Source organism: Rutidosis leptorrhynchoides, chromosome 2 (genome assembly GCF_046630445.1).
Source record: "Rutidosis leptorrhynchoides isolate AG116_Rl617_1_P2 chromosome 2, CSIRO_AGI_Rlap_v1, whole genome shotgun sequence".
NCBI lineage: Eukaryota > Viridiplantae > Streptophyta > Magnoliopsida > Asterales > Asteraceae > Rutidosis > Rutidosis leptorrhynchoides.
In genome coordinates this window covers 604,833,533-604,851,079 of record NC_092334.1, presented here as the reverse complement: position 1 = coordinate 604,851,079, position 17,547 = coordinate 604,833,533, and the positions used below count along the sequence as shown (strand labels likewise).

General features: G+C 38.2%; 1 protein-coding gene across 1 annotated transcript; it reads left to right on the top strand.

Annotated features, from left to right (window-relative positions):
• The first annotated feature begins 4,848 nt into the window (after positions 1–4,848).
• Positions 4,849–15,336, top strand: LOC139889966 (uncharacterized mitochondrial protein AtMg00810-like). The gene is made up of 3 exons (XM_071872874.1): positions 4,849–4,909; positions 5,913–6,667; positions 15,250–15,336. The coding sequence occupies exons 1-3, from the start codon at positions 4,849–4,851 to the stop codon at positions 15,334–15,336; spliced, it is 903 nt and encodes a 300-aa protein (XP_071728975.1).
• Positions 15,337–17,547: the final 2,211 nt, after the last annotated feature.

The window sequence follows — 17,547 nt, the reverse complement described above, 5'->3', positions numbered from 1 at the left end:
AGTCAAACTATATATATTATTGTAAAATCAACCTCAACCCTGTATAGAGAACTCGATCATTACTGCATATGGAGTGTCTATGGTTATTCCAAATAATATATATAGATGCGTCGATATGATATGTCAAAACCTTGTATACGTGTCCTGATATTTATAGTGCGTAAAATAAATAACAGAAATTAAATAACGATAAATTAAATTACGAGAATTAAAATTGCGATAAATAAAATGCGATAAATAAATTGCGATAAATAAATTGCGATAAATAAAATGTAATACGGAATTAACAGTTAGCTAGGAACAGTTAGCTAGGATTTTGTTAGCGTGGATTCTTAGCAAAATTTCTCATAGTTAATTAGTCTGTTTCTAACAAATTTTATTTTATCAAATGTTTTTCTTCATTATGCCACTTGTTGGATTCTGATAGGTCAAAATCCAAATTTAAAATTGAATGAAATGTCTATTCTGCGGTGAACGGATACGGATACCGGTGGATGTAAGTAGGATAGTGAATAACTGTTGCATCAGATTCAAAGAATGTATAATGTAACTTATTAATGTGAAATATAAATATTCCTCGGGTATTACCTACCCGTTAAAACATTTTCACCATTAACAGTTTGTGCGAAAGAATTTTTAATTACAATCTTTATGAAAATATACTTACATATATATTTTCTTCAGATGTAATCATAGATTCAATGAGTTAATATAATATTAATCTCATTTGATTTACCGTTATAACTATAATACATAATCTCTAAAATATTAGAGATTACATAATCGCCATGAAGAACGAAGATAATTGATGTAGAACGATACGTAGAACGATGATTGTACTCGAGGTACTGAATGGGATGTTGAGGCATGGATTGTTGATGGTACTGGTGCTGTTACTGATGGTACTGTTGGTGCCGGTGATGTTGTTGAAGCTGGTAAATTTTGCACCATATTCTCCAGATTGATTACTCGTGCGCGAAGTTTGTTGACTTCTTCTATTATTCCGGGATGATTGTCGGTCAGAACGAGCGGATGAATAAGGTTTAGAATTGTGGATAGAATATAATCGTGTAGAACTACTCTGGAAATGAGGCTGAAAATGGTGTTTCGGATAGATTCACCGGTAGGTGCTTCAGGTTCTCCGCCAAGAGGGAAATTTGGTGGATGGAAAGGGTCGCCTTCTTCGCGTCTCCATTGATTAAGTCGACTACGAACTCATCAGATGAATTGGGGATAGATGATTGGTTGATTCATTATGGTGACGCTGCTTTCGGAGCTTAGGTGAAACTCCATATCGGAATAGCTGTCGGAATCCGAGGAATTCGAACTGGTTGAGGGATCCATCTCGTACGATCAGATAAAGGATTTTCGATATGAATTAGATTATAAGATGTAGATTAGTATCGTGCAATACATAATTTACATATGCATATATAATACTAAAATCCCATAAGTTACGGAGGAATCTACGGAATACGACAGGCAAAGTTACAGTAACAGGTACGCTAAGATATGGATTAGCAGATACGCTAAGATATGAATTTATCTATACACTGTCTATGCAATAGAGGCAGTAAGACGTGTCTAGACTTTAAAGATGATAAGCTAATAATTTTTGACACTAAATGATAAGCAAAACTTTTGACATGCAGACACGGTCGAAGTTCAGACTCACTAATGCATCTAAACAACTACTAGTTAGACACACTAATGCAAGACCTGGTTCGATAAGACCACCGCTCTGATACCAACTAAAATGACCCGTCCTAATCCATCTGGACGAAGTTTTCAACAGCTGATTCCATTGCGATGATCGACTCCAAATAATATCTTTAAAATGAGCAAATGCACAGCGGAAGATTTCTTTCATACCTGAGAATAAACATGCTTTAAAGTGTCAACCAAAAGGTTAGTGAGTTCATAGGTTTATCATAAAACAATAAAATTCATCATTTTGATAGACCACAAAATTTAAATCCTGCATGGTACAAATGGGCCCGAATCCTATACCCACCTGTAATGTACATGCGATATCTTTTAAATATAGTACACCTTTCTCGTGTACGAAATCATCTTTCATAAATCTTAGTAACCGTACACATATCTCGTGCAAAAAAAAAAAATAATAACATACACATAACCTGTGTATAAAATCATTCTCTCGATACATAACATTCATATCAATTGGTGGCAATTATCATATCCACATAGTTCAATGGTGGCAATTATCATGTCCACATAATTCAACGGTGGTAATTATCATGTCCACATAATTCAATAATAATCCGCAGAACTTCTGTCTGCATTATAGTTCATTCGAGGAATGTTTTACTTGTGTCTATCTCGTCAAACATTTATAAAAGCATTTCATGTATTCGCAGTTCAAAATATATTTCAAAAGCATTTAATAAAGCAGTTGTAAAAAACAGCGCATCTATTCTCAGTCCCAAAAATGTAAAGAGTAAAAGGGAATCAAATGAACTCACCTAATGTATTTTGTAGTAAAAATACATATGACGATATTGAACAAGTATAGGGTTGGCCTCGGATTCACGAACCTATATCATGTATATATATTAATACATAAAATGGTAATTGAACAATTTATATATTATATTTTATATCTTATATATTTAATTTGTATATATATATATATATATATATATATATTTAAAATAATTAATATTTATATAGTTTTATATATATATATATGTATATGATTGATGTTATATTGAAAATTAATAATTTGTTATATTAATTTTAATATATATAATTATATGTAATATTATGGTAGTCGTAATAAATATATTGTTATATAGAAAATATTTATTTGTAATAATAATATTGTTAATATGAAAATAATAATAATAATAATGATAATAATAATAATAATAATAATAATAATATTGATAGTAATAATAATAATCTAAATGATAGTTTTAGTAATAATGATAACTTTAATAAAATGATAATCCTTAATATTAATGATACTTTTAATAAAAATGATAATAATAATAATAATAATAGTAATAATAATAATAGCTAATACATTTATATTAATACTTTTTACTAATAATGATATGTAAGGATGATATTAATAATAATAATACTTATATTAATAATAATGATAATAATATAAATTTTATTAATGATATTGATAACATAACAATAATAGTAATAATAATAACAATAATAATAATATTAATAATAATAAGACTACCTTTAAAAGAAGCTTTAAAAGAAATAAATGCCATGGCTAGGGCTCGAACCCATGACCCCTCGTTCACTCAAACACTCCCAAACCACCTGTTCTACTCATTTTTCTGAATTAATCCCGGGTTTATATTATATAATCTATATAATCGTCAGTCCCTCTTCTTCTTCTTTTTCTAAAAAAAAAATGATCCCAGTCAGGATTGAACCTGTGACCTCTTGTTTCCCAATAACACTCTTAAACCATCGTGCTATCAGTTTCTTTCGGTTTTAATTATAGCCTAAACACTATTTAACCCGTACATTCTTGTTTCCTAACCATCATATTAATATGAACATAACATCATTTAAATCACATCATTTTCATCCTCTCGGTCAATTATCATCATCATAACAAACGGGTATCATCACTAACATGAAATCACAACATCTCGTTATCATTATTTCTTTATCATTATCGTGATCAATTATCATCGTCATCATCAATACCTACGATCACGATCGTAATTATACTTGTTATATTATCATAACCCGTCACCATCCTCTCTTGTTATCATCGTCAAACATCGATCATTATCAACGAATTAACATTATCATCATGCTTCTCGTCATTAGCATTGTGCACATTCTCATCATCATCAACACATCGAATAATCAAAACAGGAAAGAAACTTAGCTGAACTCATTTTATACGATGGGTTTTGTGACACAGGCCCAATAATAAAACTGAAAGTACTCGGCCCAAATATGAAAAGGAATTATGGTAGTCCAACAGTGGCCCGATGTATAACTCAAGAATGCTCAGCCCACTTCATTTAGATTTATATTATGCCTCGTGATATTTAGAAAGCAGATGGAAGTTTAAACTCTTTGGGTGGGGTTCGGTTTTGACATCATCATCACCCATTATTCCTAATCACCATCATTTCTATGTCTTTTTATCATCAAAAAGAAATAAAATAAATTGGCGGTTGGTGGTGTTAATTCGAAACTGAAAAAGAAAACAGTTGTAGCAACACCAAAATAGTAGTTTTCCATGATCGTTTAAATGGTGGTTGCAGACCCCACTGTTTGCAGTACATCACGATGAAGTTGGGTGGCATTTTGTGATGATGAAAGGTGGTTGTTCAAGGGTGGAAGAGGGTGGTTAAATAGTTTAGAGAATAGAAGATAGATTGTAATTGTAGTAGCAGTAGTATTTCAGTAGCATTGTTAACTCGATAACATAGAACAGAAATGGAAAATGTATACAGCATCATACCTGGTGGCAGTTTATGGGTTCGTGACTCCAACAGAAAAATGAAGAAAGAAAATGGAGAGAGTGAGAGGAGAGAGAGGGAGATGGTTGTAGGTGTTGGTGGCGATTTTGAAAACACAAATAACCTCGGCTGTAATGATTTCCGGAGATGGTGGTGATGGTTGTTTACATGTAATCTTTTATGTATGTATAAAGATAAAGAGAAAGAGGTGGTTCAAAGTGGGGTTTTCATGGGTGGTGTTACGGTTGGGACTTCGGACAGAAACAAAAGCACTAGAGTAGTAGTAGATTGGCGTTTAAGGTGATGAAGATGATGGTTTGAAAGGTGATAGGGATGATCGATGGTTCACAAGACAGGAAAAATAATAATAATAACGATGATGATGGTGGAGGATGCCGGTGGTAGTGATGAAGGTGGGTTGGCGGTTCCCGGTGATGGTGATCTCATGGTGTGGGTGTAAGGTTGAGATATGAATGATGAATGTATAATATGCATATGTAATTATGAATATATATGATATATGATGATATAGGATTCCTATAATAGAACCAACAATAGTACTCATTCACGGGATTCAATTATTATATTGCCTGCCGACACTTTTGATGGGTATTATTTCGTACCCCGTTGTTAATCAGAGGCAGATAAAATTCTTCAGAAAAATTTTATATTTTTAAATATATTTATTTATTTTGGTTATTATGGTATAAAATTCGATCCTTAATTTGTTAAATAAAAATTACATCAACTGTCTCTCTCATTAATGGGTAAAATATAAAAAGTGTTATAACTTAACAAATAGTTCCTAAATACCTTTTTAATAAGCCTAAAATTTATAGAGCTCATTTTCGTATCACCGTTTATTTTAAAATCATATAAGTTCGATTTTAACTTGTTTAATATTGATAGAATAATAAATGAGTGTCACCGTCGTTCATTAAGTAAATTCGAATTCACATATATATAGTATACTTTATATATAATAAATTTTCATTATATGTTATATTAATTTACTTATTATTTATAACAACAATTTCATATAACAGTTTCTTATATATAATTATTTATATTTACCTATTTATATATATACCTATCTATTTACAAATAATGGTTCGTGAATCATCGAGAGCAGTCGAATGTCAAATGAATAGATGAATCAGTTCAAAGTTTTTGAGACTAAACCTAACAAGCTTTGCTTATCGTGTCCGAAACATATAAAGATTAAGTTTAAATTTGGTCAATTTTTGGTTCGTCACATTGTCGACTTAAGAAATCGTTATATGGGTTAAAACAATCCCCACGGGCTTGGTTTGGGAGATTCACACTATTTATGAAAAAATATAATTTTAAACAAAGTAACTCGGATCATACTCTTTTTTAAACGAAAGAAAAACTTGATTACATGCTTGATCATTTATGTTGATGATATGATAATAACAGGAAATGATAAAGCGGAGATATCTAACTTAAAATCAAACTTATTTAAAGAATTGGAAATGAAAGATTTGGGTAACCTTAAATATTTCTTGGGGATTGAAGTATTAAGATCTCAACATGGGATATTTATTTGTCAAAAGAAATACGTTCTTGATTTCCTTGCAGAAACAGGTATGGTTTATTGCAAACCTGCGGATACTCCTATGATTCCAAATCAAAAGCTATATATGGAAGATGAGGCTGAGCTTGCTGACAAGGGGCAATATCAAAGGATGGTGGGAAAACTTATCTACCTTGCTCATACCCGACCAGATATAGCACACGTAGTAGGAGTTGTTAGTCAATTTATGCACCAGCCACAGGTTCATCATATGGAAGCCGTATTCAGGATTATTCGATATCTAAAGAAGACACCAGGCCATGGAGTTGTTTTTAGAAAAAATGGGTACCTTGAAACACAAATATATACAGATGCGAGCTGGGCTGGAGAAAAAGGAGATAGGAAGTCAACCTCTGGTTTCTTTTCGATTATTGGAGGAAATTTAGTAGCATGGAAAAGCAAGAAACAAAAGGTTGTTTCATTATCAAGTGCTGAATCTGAATTTAGGGGAATAGCAAAAGGAGTAGTTGAAGCGCTATGGATTAAAAAACTTTTAACAGAAATCGGGTTCCCTCCAAAAGAATCCATTCAAATTCTATGCGATAACGAAGCTGACATTGCCATCTCAGAGAATCCGGTTCAACATGACAGAACAAATGTAACGACCCAACCCGTTAACCATCCGAAAACGTGCCACAAATTTTTTTTTCTGAAACAGTTGATCTGGACGGCGTCCAGCTCTTAAGACTGGGACGGCGTCCAGACATCCGGGACAGCGTCCAGATGTACTAAAACATTCTGATCAGTTTTTCGAACTCACGCGGGCGAAAACCCGCTTCCCGACACTTTTAAACCAAAACACTTTCACAATATATTACAATAGTTTAAACAAAGAGTTTTTCACAATAAAAACCGAGTTTTACGACACCGGGCCCACATCGACCCAAAATACCATAAGTGACTATTTCGACCCATTAGTTTATACAAAAACATAGACCGAGCATGGGATTGGGGACACGCTACCCACTCCTAATCAAATCCAAAAGCAAGTCTTCTAAAGCAACTACGCAAGTCCACTAGTCCCCGCGCTTACCCGAGCCACCGCATCCGTGCAATCTATAAAAATGTAAACAACGAGAGGGTAAGCTAACGATTAGTGAATGATAATATACTACATACATATATATGTATAAAATAGACACGCCACACAAATATCAAATACCGCATACCAAAGCATCCAAGTATAAGGCAAGTTAAGCTAAGCATACCGTAGTCACTAAGCAACAAGCTATAGATACATCAACAAATATAAGTTCACCTACGACGATGTGAACAACGCCAAGAAGCTACACCCGGAGGGTTAGCTACATCACGACAATAAAACAATATATATATAACAATATATAAACGAATAAGGTTAACCCCTTAACCCATTACCGAATACCAAACACCACAATGAAGATTGGCCGAACAACCCGAGCCTTAGTGAATTCGCACAACCCGATATTCACTTCTTCACCAATTCAACAACCGAGGTTGGCCGAACTACCCGAGCCTTAGTGAATTCGCACAACCCGAGATTCACTACCTCATCACAAGATGACCGAACAACCCGAGTCATCATGAATCCGCACTACCCGAGATTCACTTCTCAACATCAAACCCACGGTCACGGGATTATAAAATCCACCACATCGGGGTTATCCACATCACAACAATATCAACCCTTCGCCTTTGGGGTTATAACATCCAAATCACAACCACGTGTGATAACGTACACACAACGTGTACCTCACCAAAGGTAACAACCAAAACGCACAACCGTGCCAATTGGACCTACACACAAGTCCATCAAATCCACCTATATGTGAAGTGAGCTCTATGACCGAGAACCACTTCACCCGACCCGCACCCATCCTACACATACATATGCACATAGGATATTAACACTCACCTTGTCGCCTTGATGAATGCTTCCAAATAAACCGCCACGCGCCAATGGAAAGTACCTATTCCATTATCACAAATACAACAACACAATTAGGGTTAACTTACAAACCAACCCAATTTACCCTTAGTGCAATTTCGACCCAAATGCACTTCCAAACACAAACCGCGCCATAACTAACCAATAATCACTAACACGAGTGAAAATGGTCCTAACACACCAATTAAACCCGAACACAAGTGTTAAACACGTGTCATACCCATTTTGACACCAAAACCCTAATTTTGACCCATTTCAAAATTAGTTAACCAAACTCACCCAAAAGAGTTTCACCACTTCCATAATCACTAAACCTAGTGATTAAACTCAAGATCAAACCCTAAACAACGCTAAAACGTCAACCAACCCAAAACCCGCCAAGTGACAAGATTAACAAGTCACCATGAACCTACTTCATCATCTAAAAGGGTTTCACAACAATCTAGCTCAAAACCCTAAATTGAATATCAAATCTAAACAATGAAATTCGGAGTTTGAGCTTACCAATACCACCACAACGTAGCTAGGAGCGAGATGAACAACTTTAGAACCCGAGCTTTGGCGATAAACCGACTCCTTCTTCTCCAAATCAACCTCTCTCTCTCTAAACCCTTCCTCTCTCTCTAGATGCAAGTGTGTGAGTGAAAAGAGGTGAAATGGGGATAAGATAGCCCATGGGTCAGTTTTGTGGCTCCCAAACCGACCCTCAAGTGAAAATACCGAAATACCCCTCTAAATATCTTAAAGTAAAACAGCTGGCCTGTCAGACACTTTGGACGGCGTCCCAATCCTTGGACGGCGTCCTACTCTTCTACGCTGGACGGCGTCCCGATTATTGGACGGCGTCCCGATCAACTGAAACAGAAACAGGGTGTTACAACTCTCCCCCACTTAGAATCGATCACGTCCTCGTGATTCCTCATCACCTAACCAAACGGACCACACTCCACGGTCCTCAACATAAGTCCCAATCCGACTTTCCTAAGCAATTCTTCCCACTGACATGTCTTTAACAACTAAATCGTCACCCGCGATTTATCAAATCCACAATCCGAGCACTAAAACCATGCTCATTCCCTAACATCGGGAAAACTCAACCAATCTCGGACCGAGATATCAATCCCCTAGCGTATCCTTACCGAGTACAATGCTAAAAGTAACCAAGTCAACCTAAGGTCAACAACACGAAACGATGGAGACCGAACCAAACGAATCCTTACGGATAACACCAATCACTAAACATCCCTTGTAGTGCGCAATACGACCCATACGCAACTACCGTAACATCATAAACAAACGGCTAAAACCAAAAGCGCCCAAAATGACTATGGCTATGCTAAACCAAAGGTGTACCAAAGTCGACAACTCGTCACACCTGTAACAACATGTGAGCGAAGCACGGCTATCGCATCACTAATCCTACAACATGGTTCTCACGACCCCACCATCGGTGTATAAATCAACCGATAGTTCACACAACATGGTCCTTACGACCCCACCATTGGTGCATAAAACAACCAATAGATCAAACCAAACGGTCCTTACGACCCCACCACCGGCGTATAAAACAACCGATAGATCACAACTCAACATGGCCGAAACAACCCGAGCCTGAACACATATGGAGGATGGTCGAAACAACCCGAACCTTAGTGAATTCGCACAACCCAAAATTCACCTACCCAATCCATATATCTCATAACGAAATGACCGCACAACCCGAGTCATCGTGAATACGCACAACCCGATATTCACCACCAACGCCACATAGTATAACCGAGGATGGCCGTACAACCCGAGCCTTAGTGAATCCGAACTACCCGACATTCACTACCTCAAACTATGAGTCCAACCAACAGGGACAATTGTACTACCCGAAATATTGTGAATACGAACAACCCGATATTCACGTCCCACAACACAACTCAGGAATGGTACTCACATTTCCCACCGGTACTCGCATTTCCCGATAATGTTACACCATACCAACATAACACTACTCCCTTGATGAAGTCAGCGGACCCGAAGATCATGCTTCACCAATCAACAACCATGATGAAGTCAGCGGACCCGAAGATCATGCTTCACCAATCAACAACCATGATGAAGTCAGCGGACCCTAAAGGTCATGCTTCACCAATCTCAATACCGGATGAAGTCAGCGGACTTCGAAAGTCATGCTTCACCGATATAACACCTCGCTCATGATGAAGTCAGCGGACCCCGAAAGTCATGCTCCACCAATCACGTACTACCATGATGAAGTCAGCGGACCCCGAAGGTCATGCTTCATCAATCAACGCCCTTTTGGCCTCGAACAACGAGTAGCGTAACATCGCGCTCTGCTACGCCATAGTGAATCCTAACGGATACCACTAACCATTCACACACTCGATCAAGAACCACCTATATCAAACATAGGCACAAAACAATAATTCTCTAGAAGAGAATCCGACACACATCTCCCTTAACCGAAGGATTTCACCTTGCTCACCAAACACGTCCATTATCTCTCAACGAGATTTACCACATTGCCACCTTGGTGATAATTCAAATCCAAACCATAAGTACAATTTATCTGAAATTGTACTCTACCACAAACCGACCAAATTTCCGGATCTACCAAAAGCATCATCCGAAATCTCACACTACAACTTCCTCGGGCGGAAGTGCAACTCCCCCACTTGGAACTACGTTCCAATGTCACAACCCGTACAACCGTACAATGCTACCAAAGGTAGACTTTACCAACAATTGGGCTCTCACGACCCATCACCACAGCTTGCTCCAACCGAGAGCACACGAAGGATTTAAATCAATCCTCAAACACTTCGAACGAAAAGTGTACTACAATTACACAAACCACACCCTCGCAATCATCCAATTGCTCTAGTTTGTCAATTTCCACCTAGTCACTCATGTACCTAAGGGTTTCACTTCGGTACCCTAAGTACAATGTAACCGCAACACAATCGGAGTTGAACACCACGCTAGTAGGTATAAAGCACCTAATGTCGCGTCATATAAACTCCATTACCAACATACATCGAGATTCAAAACACTCGATTTCAAGGGTTCCAACCACCTGACGAACCTCACGGTTCACCAATCTCAACACAAAAGCGTACATGCGCTTATCAACCGAACACCAAAACCAATCTCCATGGTTTGGTAGAAAACATTTCCCAAATACTAAGGAATGCTTGGTTACACCAAGTCTTACGCCCTTCGTCCAAAAATCAATCATTACCATAGGGTAGTTCCATTAGGAACGTCACCGTTAACAATAACATGCACAACACAATGCAATAACAAATCCGAACTTAAACGCCACATAAATAAATATTCAAATGACATATTTATTAAAATCAAACGTACCTCAACGTCTCCTTGCGGCATTCTCCGCCAACTCGGGACAATCCGGCTTGCGATGCCCCTCCTTATGACAATAGTAGCACATCCCGTCATCACTTCTCGGCATTGTGCACTCCCACAACTTGTGGCCCCTAATACCACAATTGAAACATCTAGGTGTACGAGAATCCATCGTGCCTTTTTCCACATTGCCCGTACTCGCACTTGCACCCTTATTTTTCTTACTCGGGGCGCCGTACGAATCAACCCTTCTCTTACTTGAAGGTTCACACATCTTTGATCGCGTATACGACTTGAAACCTCTAGTCAAGTCGAATAATTCCGAAAACGATTTCGCTTGACCCCGGCTAATTTTACTTTTCAAGTCATCATTCAAGGTCCGATAGAAATCTCCCATCAACAACGATCATTCCCCAAATACTCCGGACAAAAACGAGCCTTCGCCATAAAGGTCGTCTTGAGAGTACTCAAATCCATAGATCCTTGTCGTAAATTTCGCAACTCATTACGCAATTCCCACAAATCGGCTGAAGTCCGGAACTCCTCGAAGAATTCCTCCTTAAAGTCGTCCCACGATAAAGCCATAAACGTCTCGCCACCGACAAGATCAATCTTACCATCCAACCAATCCCTTGCCCTGCCCCGCAACAGACTAGTAGCGAGTCTCGTCTTTTTCTCGGGAGGGCAATCAATAGTACGAAAACACCCTTCGACATCCGAAATCCAAGTTGTGCTTACCAAAGGATCCGGTTTCCCGTCATACATCGGGGGTTTAGTCCTCATGAAGCTCTTAAGACAACGCTCCATTTCACTACTACCCCGAAATTCGGAATACTTCCTATCCATTTCTTCTCGAAACGCACTCATTTGCTCCGCAATGGCGGCCGCAACTCTAGAGTTAAACTCCTCGTCATTCGTCTCGATCTCGTTTCGCGTCGTCATTCTAAAGAATGCAAAATGATTAGTCCACGAACGTGTAAAACCGTACGCACGACACAGCCCCATCTTGCTAAACACTCATCGTACATCACTTGTTAGACACGATTTGCACCCGTAATAAGGTTTGCAAGTTCTTATTACGCACACATGCCGCATCGACTCGTTAGTACAACGACCGTCTCGCTCGATGATATACACAAACACAACCAAAATTCTACGCGGTACAAACACACGCGAGAATTATTATCACAACACAACATAAACATAAACATAACACAATCATATATTAATAATATCCACGTATTAATATACACGTTAGTCTACCTATCAATTAAGGCACTAACTAAATTCCCATTCCGACCCGTAATCCTACAAGTCCCGCAACAAATAAGCACACACAAAAGTCTAAGTCTAGGCACCTATCTCAAGTCACCTAAATCCCTTAGACCATGCTCTGATACCACTTGTAACGACCCAACCCGTTAACCATCCGAAAACGTGCCACAATTTTTTTTTTTCTGAAACAGTTGATCTGGACGGCGTCCAAAAGCTTGGACGGCGTCCAGCTCTTAAGACTGGGACGGCATCCAGACATCCGGGACGGCGTCCAGATGTACTAAAACATTCTGATCAGTTTTTCGAACTCACGCGGGCGAAAACCCGCTTCCCGACACTTTTAAACCAAAACACTTTCACAATATATTACAATAGTTTAAACTAAGAGTTTTTCACAATAAAAACCGAGTTTTACGACACCGGGCCCACATCGACCCAAAATACCATAAGTGACTATTTCGACCCATTAGTTTATACAAAAACATAGACCGAGCATGGGATTGGGGACACGCTACCCAATCCTAATCAAATCCAAAAGCAAGTCTTCTAAAGCAACTACGCAAGTCCACTAGTCCCCGCTCTTACCCGAGCCACCGCATCCGTGCAATCTATAAAAATGTAAACAACGAGAGGGTAAGCTAACGCTTAGTGAATGATAATATACTACATACATATATATGTATAAAATAAACACGCCACACAAATATCAAATACCGCATACCAAAGCATCCAAGTATAAGGCAAGTTAAGCTAAGCATACCGTAGTCACTAAGCAACAAGCTATAGATACATCAACAAATATAAGTTCACCTACGACGATGTGAACAACGCCAAGAAGCTACACCCGGAGGGTTAGCTACATCACGACAATAAAACAATATATATATAACAATATATAAACGAATAAGGTTAACCCCTTAACCCATTACCGAATACCAAACACCACAATGAAGATTGGCCGAACAACCCGAGCCTTAGTGAATTCGCACAACCCGATATTCACTTCTTCACCAATTCAACAACCGAGGTTGGCCGAACTACCCGAGCCTTAGTGAATTCGCACAACCCAAGATTCACTACCTCATCACAAGATGACCGAACAACCCGAGTCATCATGAATCCGCACTACCCGAGATTCACTTCTCAACATCAAACCCACGGTTACGGGATTATAAAATCCACCACATCGGGGTTATCCACATCACAACAATATCAACCCTTCGCCTTTGGGGTTATAACATCCAAATCACAACCACGTGTGATAACTTACACACAACGTGTACCTCGCCAAAGGTAACAACCAAAACGCACAACCGTGCCAATTGGACCTACACACAAGTCCATCAAATCCACCTATATGTGAAGTGAGCTCTATGACCGAGAACCACTTCACCCGACCCGCACCCATCCTACACATACATATGCACATAGGATATTAACACTCACCTTGTCGCCTTGATGAATGCTTCTAAATAAACCGCCACGCGCCAATGGAAAGTACCTATTCCATTATCACAAATACAACAACACAATTAGGGTTGACTTACAAACCAACCCAATTTACCCTTAGTGCAATTTCGACCCAAATGCACTTCCAAACACAAACCGCGCCATAACTAACCAATAATCACTAACACGAGTGAAAATGGTCCTAACACACCAATTAAACCCGAACACAAGTGTTAAACACGTGTCATACCCATTTTGACACCAAAACCCTAATTTTGACCCATTTCAAAATTAGTTAACCAAACTCACCCAAAAGAGTTTCACCACTTCCATAATCACTAAACCTAGTGATTAAACTCAAGATCAAACCCTAAACAACGCTAAAACGTCAACCAACCCAAAACCCGCCAAGTGACAAGATTAACAAGTCACCATGAACCTACTTCATCATCTAAAAGGGTTTCACAACAATCTAGCTCAAAACCCTAAATTGAATATCAAATCTAAACAATGAAATTCTTAGTTTGAGCTTACCAATACCACCACAACGTAGCTAGGAGCGAGATGAACAACTTTAGAACCCGAGCTTTGGCGATAAACCGACTCCTTCTTCTCCAAATCAACCTCTCTCTCTCTAAACCCTTCCTCTCTCTCTAGATGCAAGTGTGTGAGTGAAAAGAGGTGAAATGGGGATAAGATAGCCCATGGGTCAGTTTTGTGGCTCCCAAACCGACCCTCAAGTGAAAATACCGAAATACCCCTCTAAATATCTTAAAGTAAAACAGCTGGCCTGTCAGACACTTTGGACGGCGTCCCAATCCTTGGACGGCGTCCTACTCTTCTACGCTGGACGGCGTCCCGATTATTGGACGGCGTCCCGATCAACTGAAACAGAAACAGGGTGTTACAACAAAGCATGTTGAAGTTGACAAACATTTTATCAGAGAAAAATTAGATGCCGAAATTATATCTCTTCCGTCAGTTAGAACAGAAGATCAGCTAGACGACATTCTCACCAAATCAGTCAACGGTAGACTCTTCAACGAAGTTCTAGGCAAGTTGAATATTGGAAACCACACTATTCAACTTGAGGGGGAGTGTCAGAATACCTAAAGAATGCTTTATGCTGTTTTGAGTAACTGTCTTGGGATCAGAAGAAAGACCTCTTCATCCTTTCCCAGTTTAGATATTCACAAGACAACATAGGCATCAAGCATATAACGGATAGAAGTCAACACTAGCAGCCACATCTTTCCCTTTATGGTTGGAGTGGTTCCAAAAGTGTTAATGGAGCCTAACTCCTTTTAGATATAGCTGTTAGACATTGTGTGTATAAAGACCAATACTTTGTAAATGAAAAAGGGTTAAAGCCAAAAATAGACTACAAACTTACACAAATGTACCGATGTCTTCCACAAACACATTTTCGTCCTACTGTCGCCTACAAACTTATAAAAAATGTGCTAATATAAACAAAATACTTTTTTTAACCGTCAACCAAAATGGTTGATACGTGGCTTCTAAGTAGTCATGACACGTCGGTGATACATCGAAACGGAACTGAAAGTATATGGGCGACATCGGAACAGAACTGAAAGTATATGAACGACATCGGAACACAACTGAAAGTATATGGGCGACATCAGGACATATAAAATGAATAAAAAAAGTTAGATAATTAACTTTACCGGTTCAGCAGGTAACCGGTAACAAAATGTTAACATCAACACATTTTTTATAAGTTTGTAGGCGATAGTACGACAGAAATGAGTTTGTGGGCGACATCGGTACTTTTGTGTAAGTTTGTAGCCTATTTTTAGCTTTAACCCAATGAAAAATCATATAAGTCTTGTAAAACAACAGATTACGAATTCATAATAGAAAGCCTTTTAATCTTTAAATCTTGATTGATATCACATCTCACCTGCATGCACTACTGGAGGAGTGGATATCCAGCCGAAAATTCTGTAATAAGTATTCAATCCAGGTATCAATGTTTACAGAGCTTTGTATGTCAATTAGCTTACACTACATTTTTTAATTAGGGTAATAAGCATTTTCAGGAATAAAGATAAATTCAGAAGCAACTTAAAAACCATTCAGAACTATCTGTGCTCGTTTAAGCCTCGGGTACCTTTTACGTCACATCTTGATCATGGAAAATTAGTTTGGATCTTGCTCACAAGGAGTTTTCTTGTTGGATAGTTGAACAGGGATTGACAGTTGCTCATATATCTGCTACAAGTCTACAACGTTATGAACTAATAATTAAAGGCACGGTCCCTTTCGGGTTGGTATTGTAGCTTATGTGGTAATAATTATTTTAATTCTTAATAACTGAAGCAGTTAGTCCTAATAAAATTGGCAATTCATCAATCGATTATAATTCTAATTTTATTAAGGAACGGAGGAGGGAGTACATTATTTTGGTACATGTTAATAAAATTCCTACAAGTTCTCGGTAAAAATTTCCTTTTTTTAAACCGGTACACCATATATAAAACAAGCAAAAATGTGCGTCTCATAAACAAATTTAACCAAAATAGTAAATTCACACACCAAGTGGACTCAAATCTAAAATTCGGATAAAAATGACCCGAATCGTATTAACAAAATGAATATTCTAGAACATTCTTCTCCCAATTGTCATTCCTCTTCTTCCAACAAAGAAGCTGTTGCTCCATTTTCTCAATTGGAAATGGCTTCCTCAATTGTTTTCAAAAACCTAACCACCTCCGGCGTGAAACTCCGTCACATCATCAACTCCGGCGGTACTTTCCGTCAACCGACTGTTCCTAAAGTCATCACAGGCTCATTTGTCGCATCAGATCAATCATATGCTTCTAACGTAATCACCGGATCCGGCGTCACATTTCGTCAAACAGAAGCATCTAGGCTACACGTTTCCCGCAATTCTCCGGCGAATAGTTCCATGTCGTTCCGTTCCACCACACGCTTCACTGCATCTGTTATTCTGGTCCGGCCGGTGGAGGCTACAATTGCTCTGAATTCACGGCGGATGTTGTACATGTAACATCCCGCATTTTTTCGTTAAATTATTTTAACGCCGTCTTTTTTTTTTTTTTTATTTATTTAATATCCTCAGCATCTCGATTCGTATCCTCTTTTAGCTACATTCTTAAAATATTTTCGTTATTGGATTATAACGTCCCCCGTACTCTCGTGAAGTTAAATATTTCGTTTGGTTAATTCCCGCACCCGACAACAAACTTGAGGGACTAGTTTCGCCAAGGTGCCAAACATTTGACTAGGTCAAATGGTCAACACCTCCTCTTATCCACTCATTTCACCTCCCACTTTCTTTTTTTCTTTTCTCTCCACCATTTTTGAACTCAAAACACCCATTCACTAAATTCATCATCTATTTCCATTCAAGCAATCAAACATCAAAACAAATTATATATTCGTGATCCTCTCTTCATCCTCTTCGA

What these genes read in the sequence shown, in the direction of transcription:
- LOC139889966 (XM_071872874.1), top strand. Translation starts at nt 4,849, where the DNA reads ATGATGATGGTGGAGGATGCCGGTGGTAGTGATGAAGGTGGGTTGGCG. An exon ending in GTTGGCGGTTCCCGGTGATG is followed by an intron (nt 4,910 to 5,912) that starts GTGATCTCATGG and finishes TGATAATAACAG; the next exon opens with GAAATGATAAAGCGGAGATA. An exon ending in TTCAACATGACAGAACAAAT is followed by an intron (nt 6,668 to 15,249) that starts GTAACGACCCAA and finishes TCTTGGGATCAG; the next exon opens with AAGAAAGACCTCTTCATCCT.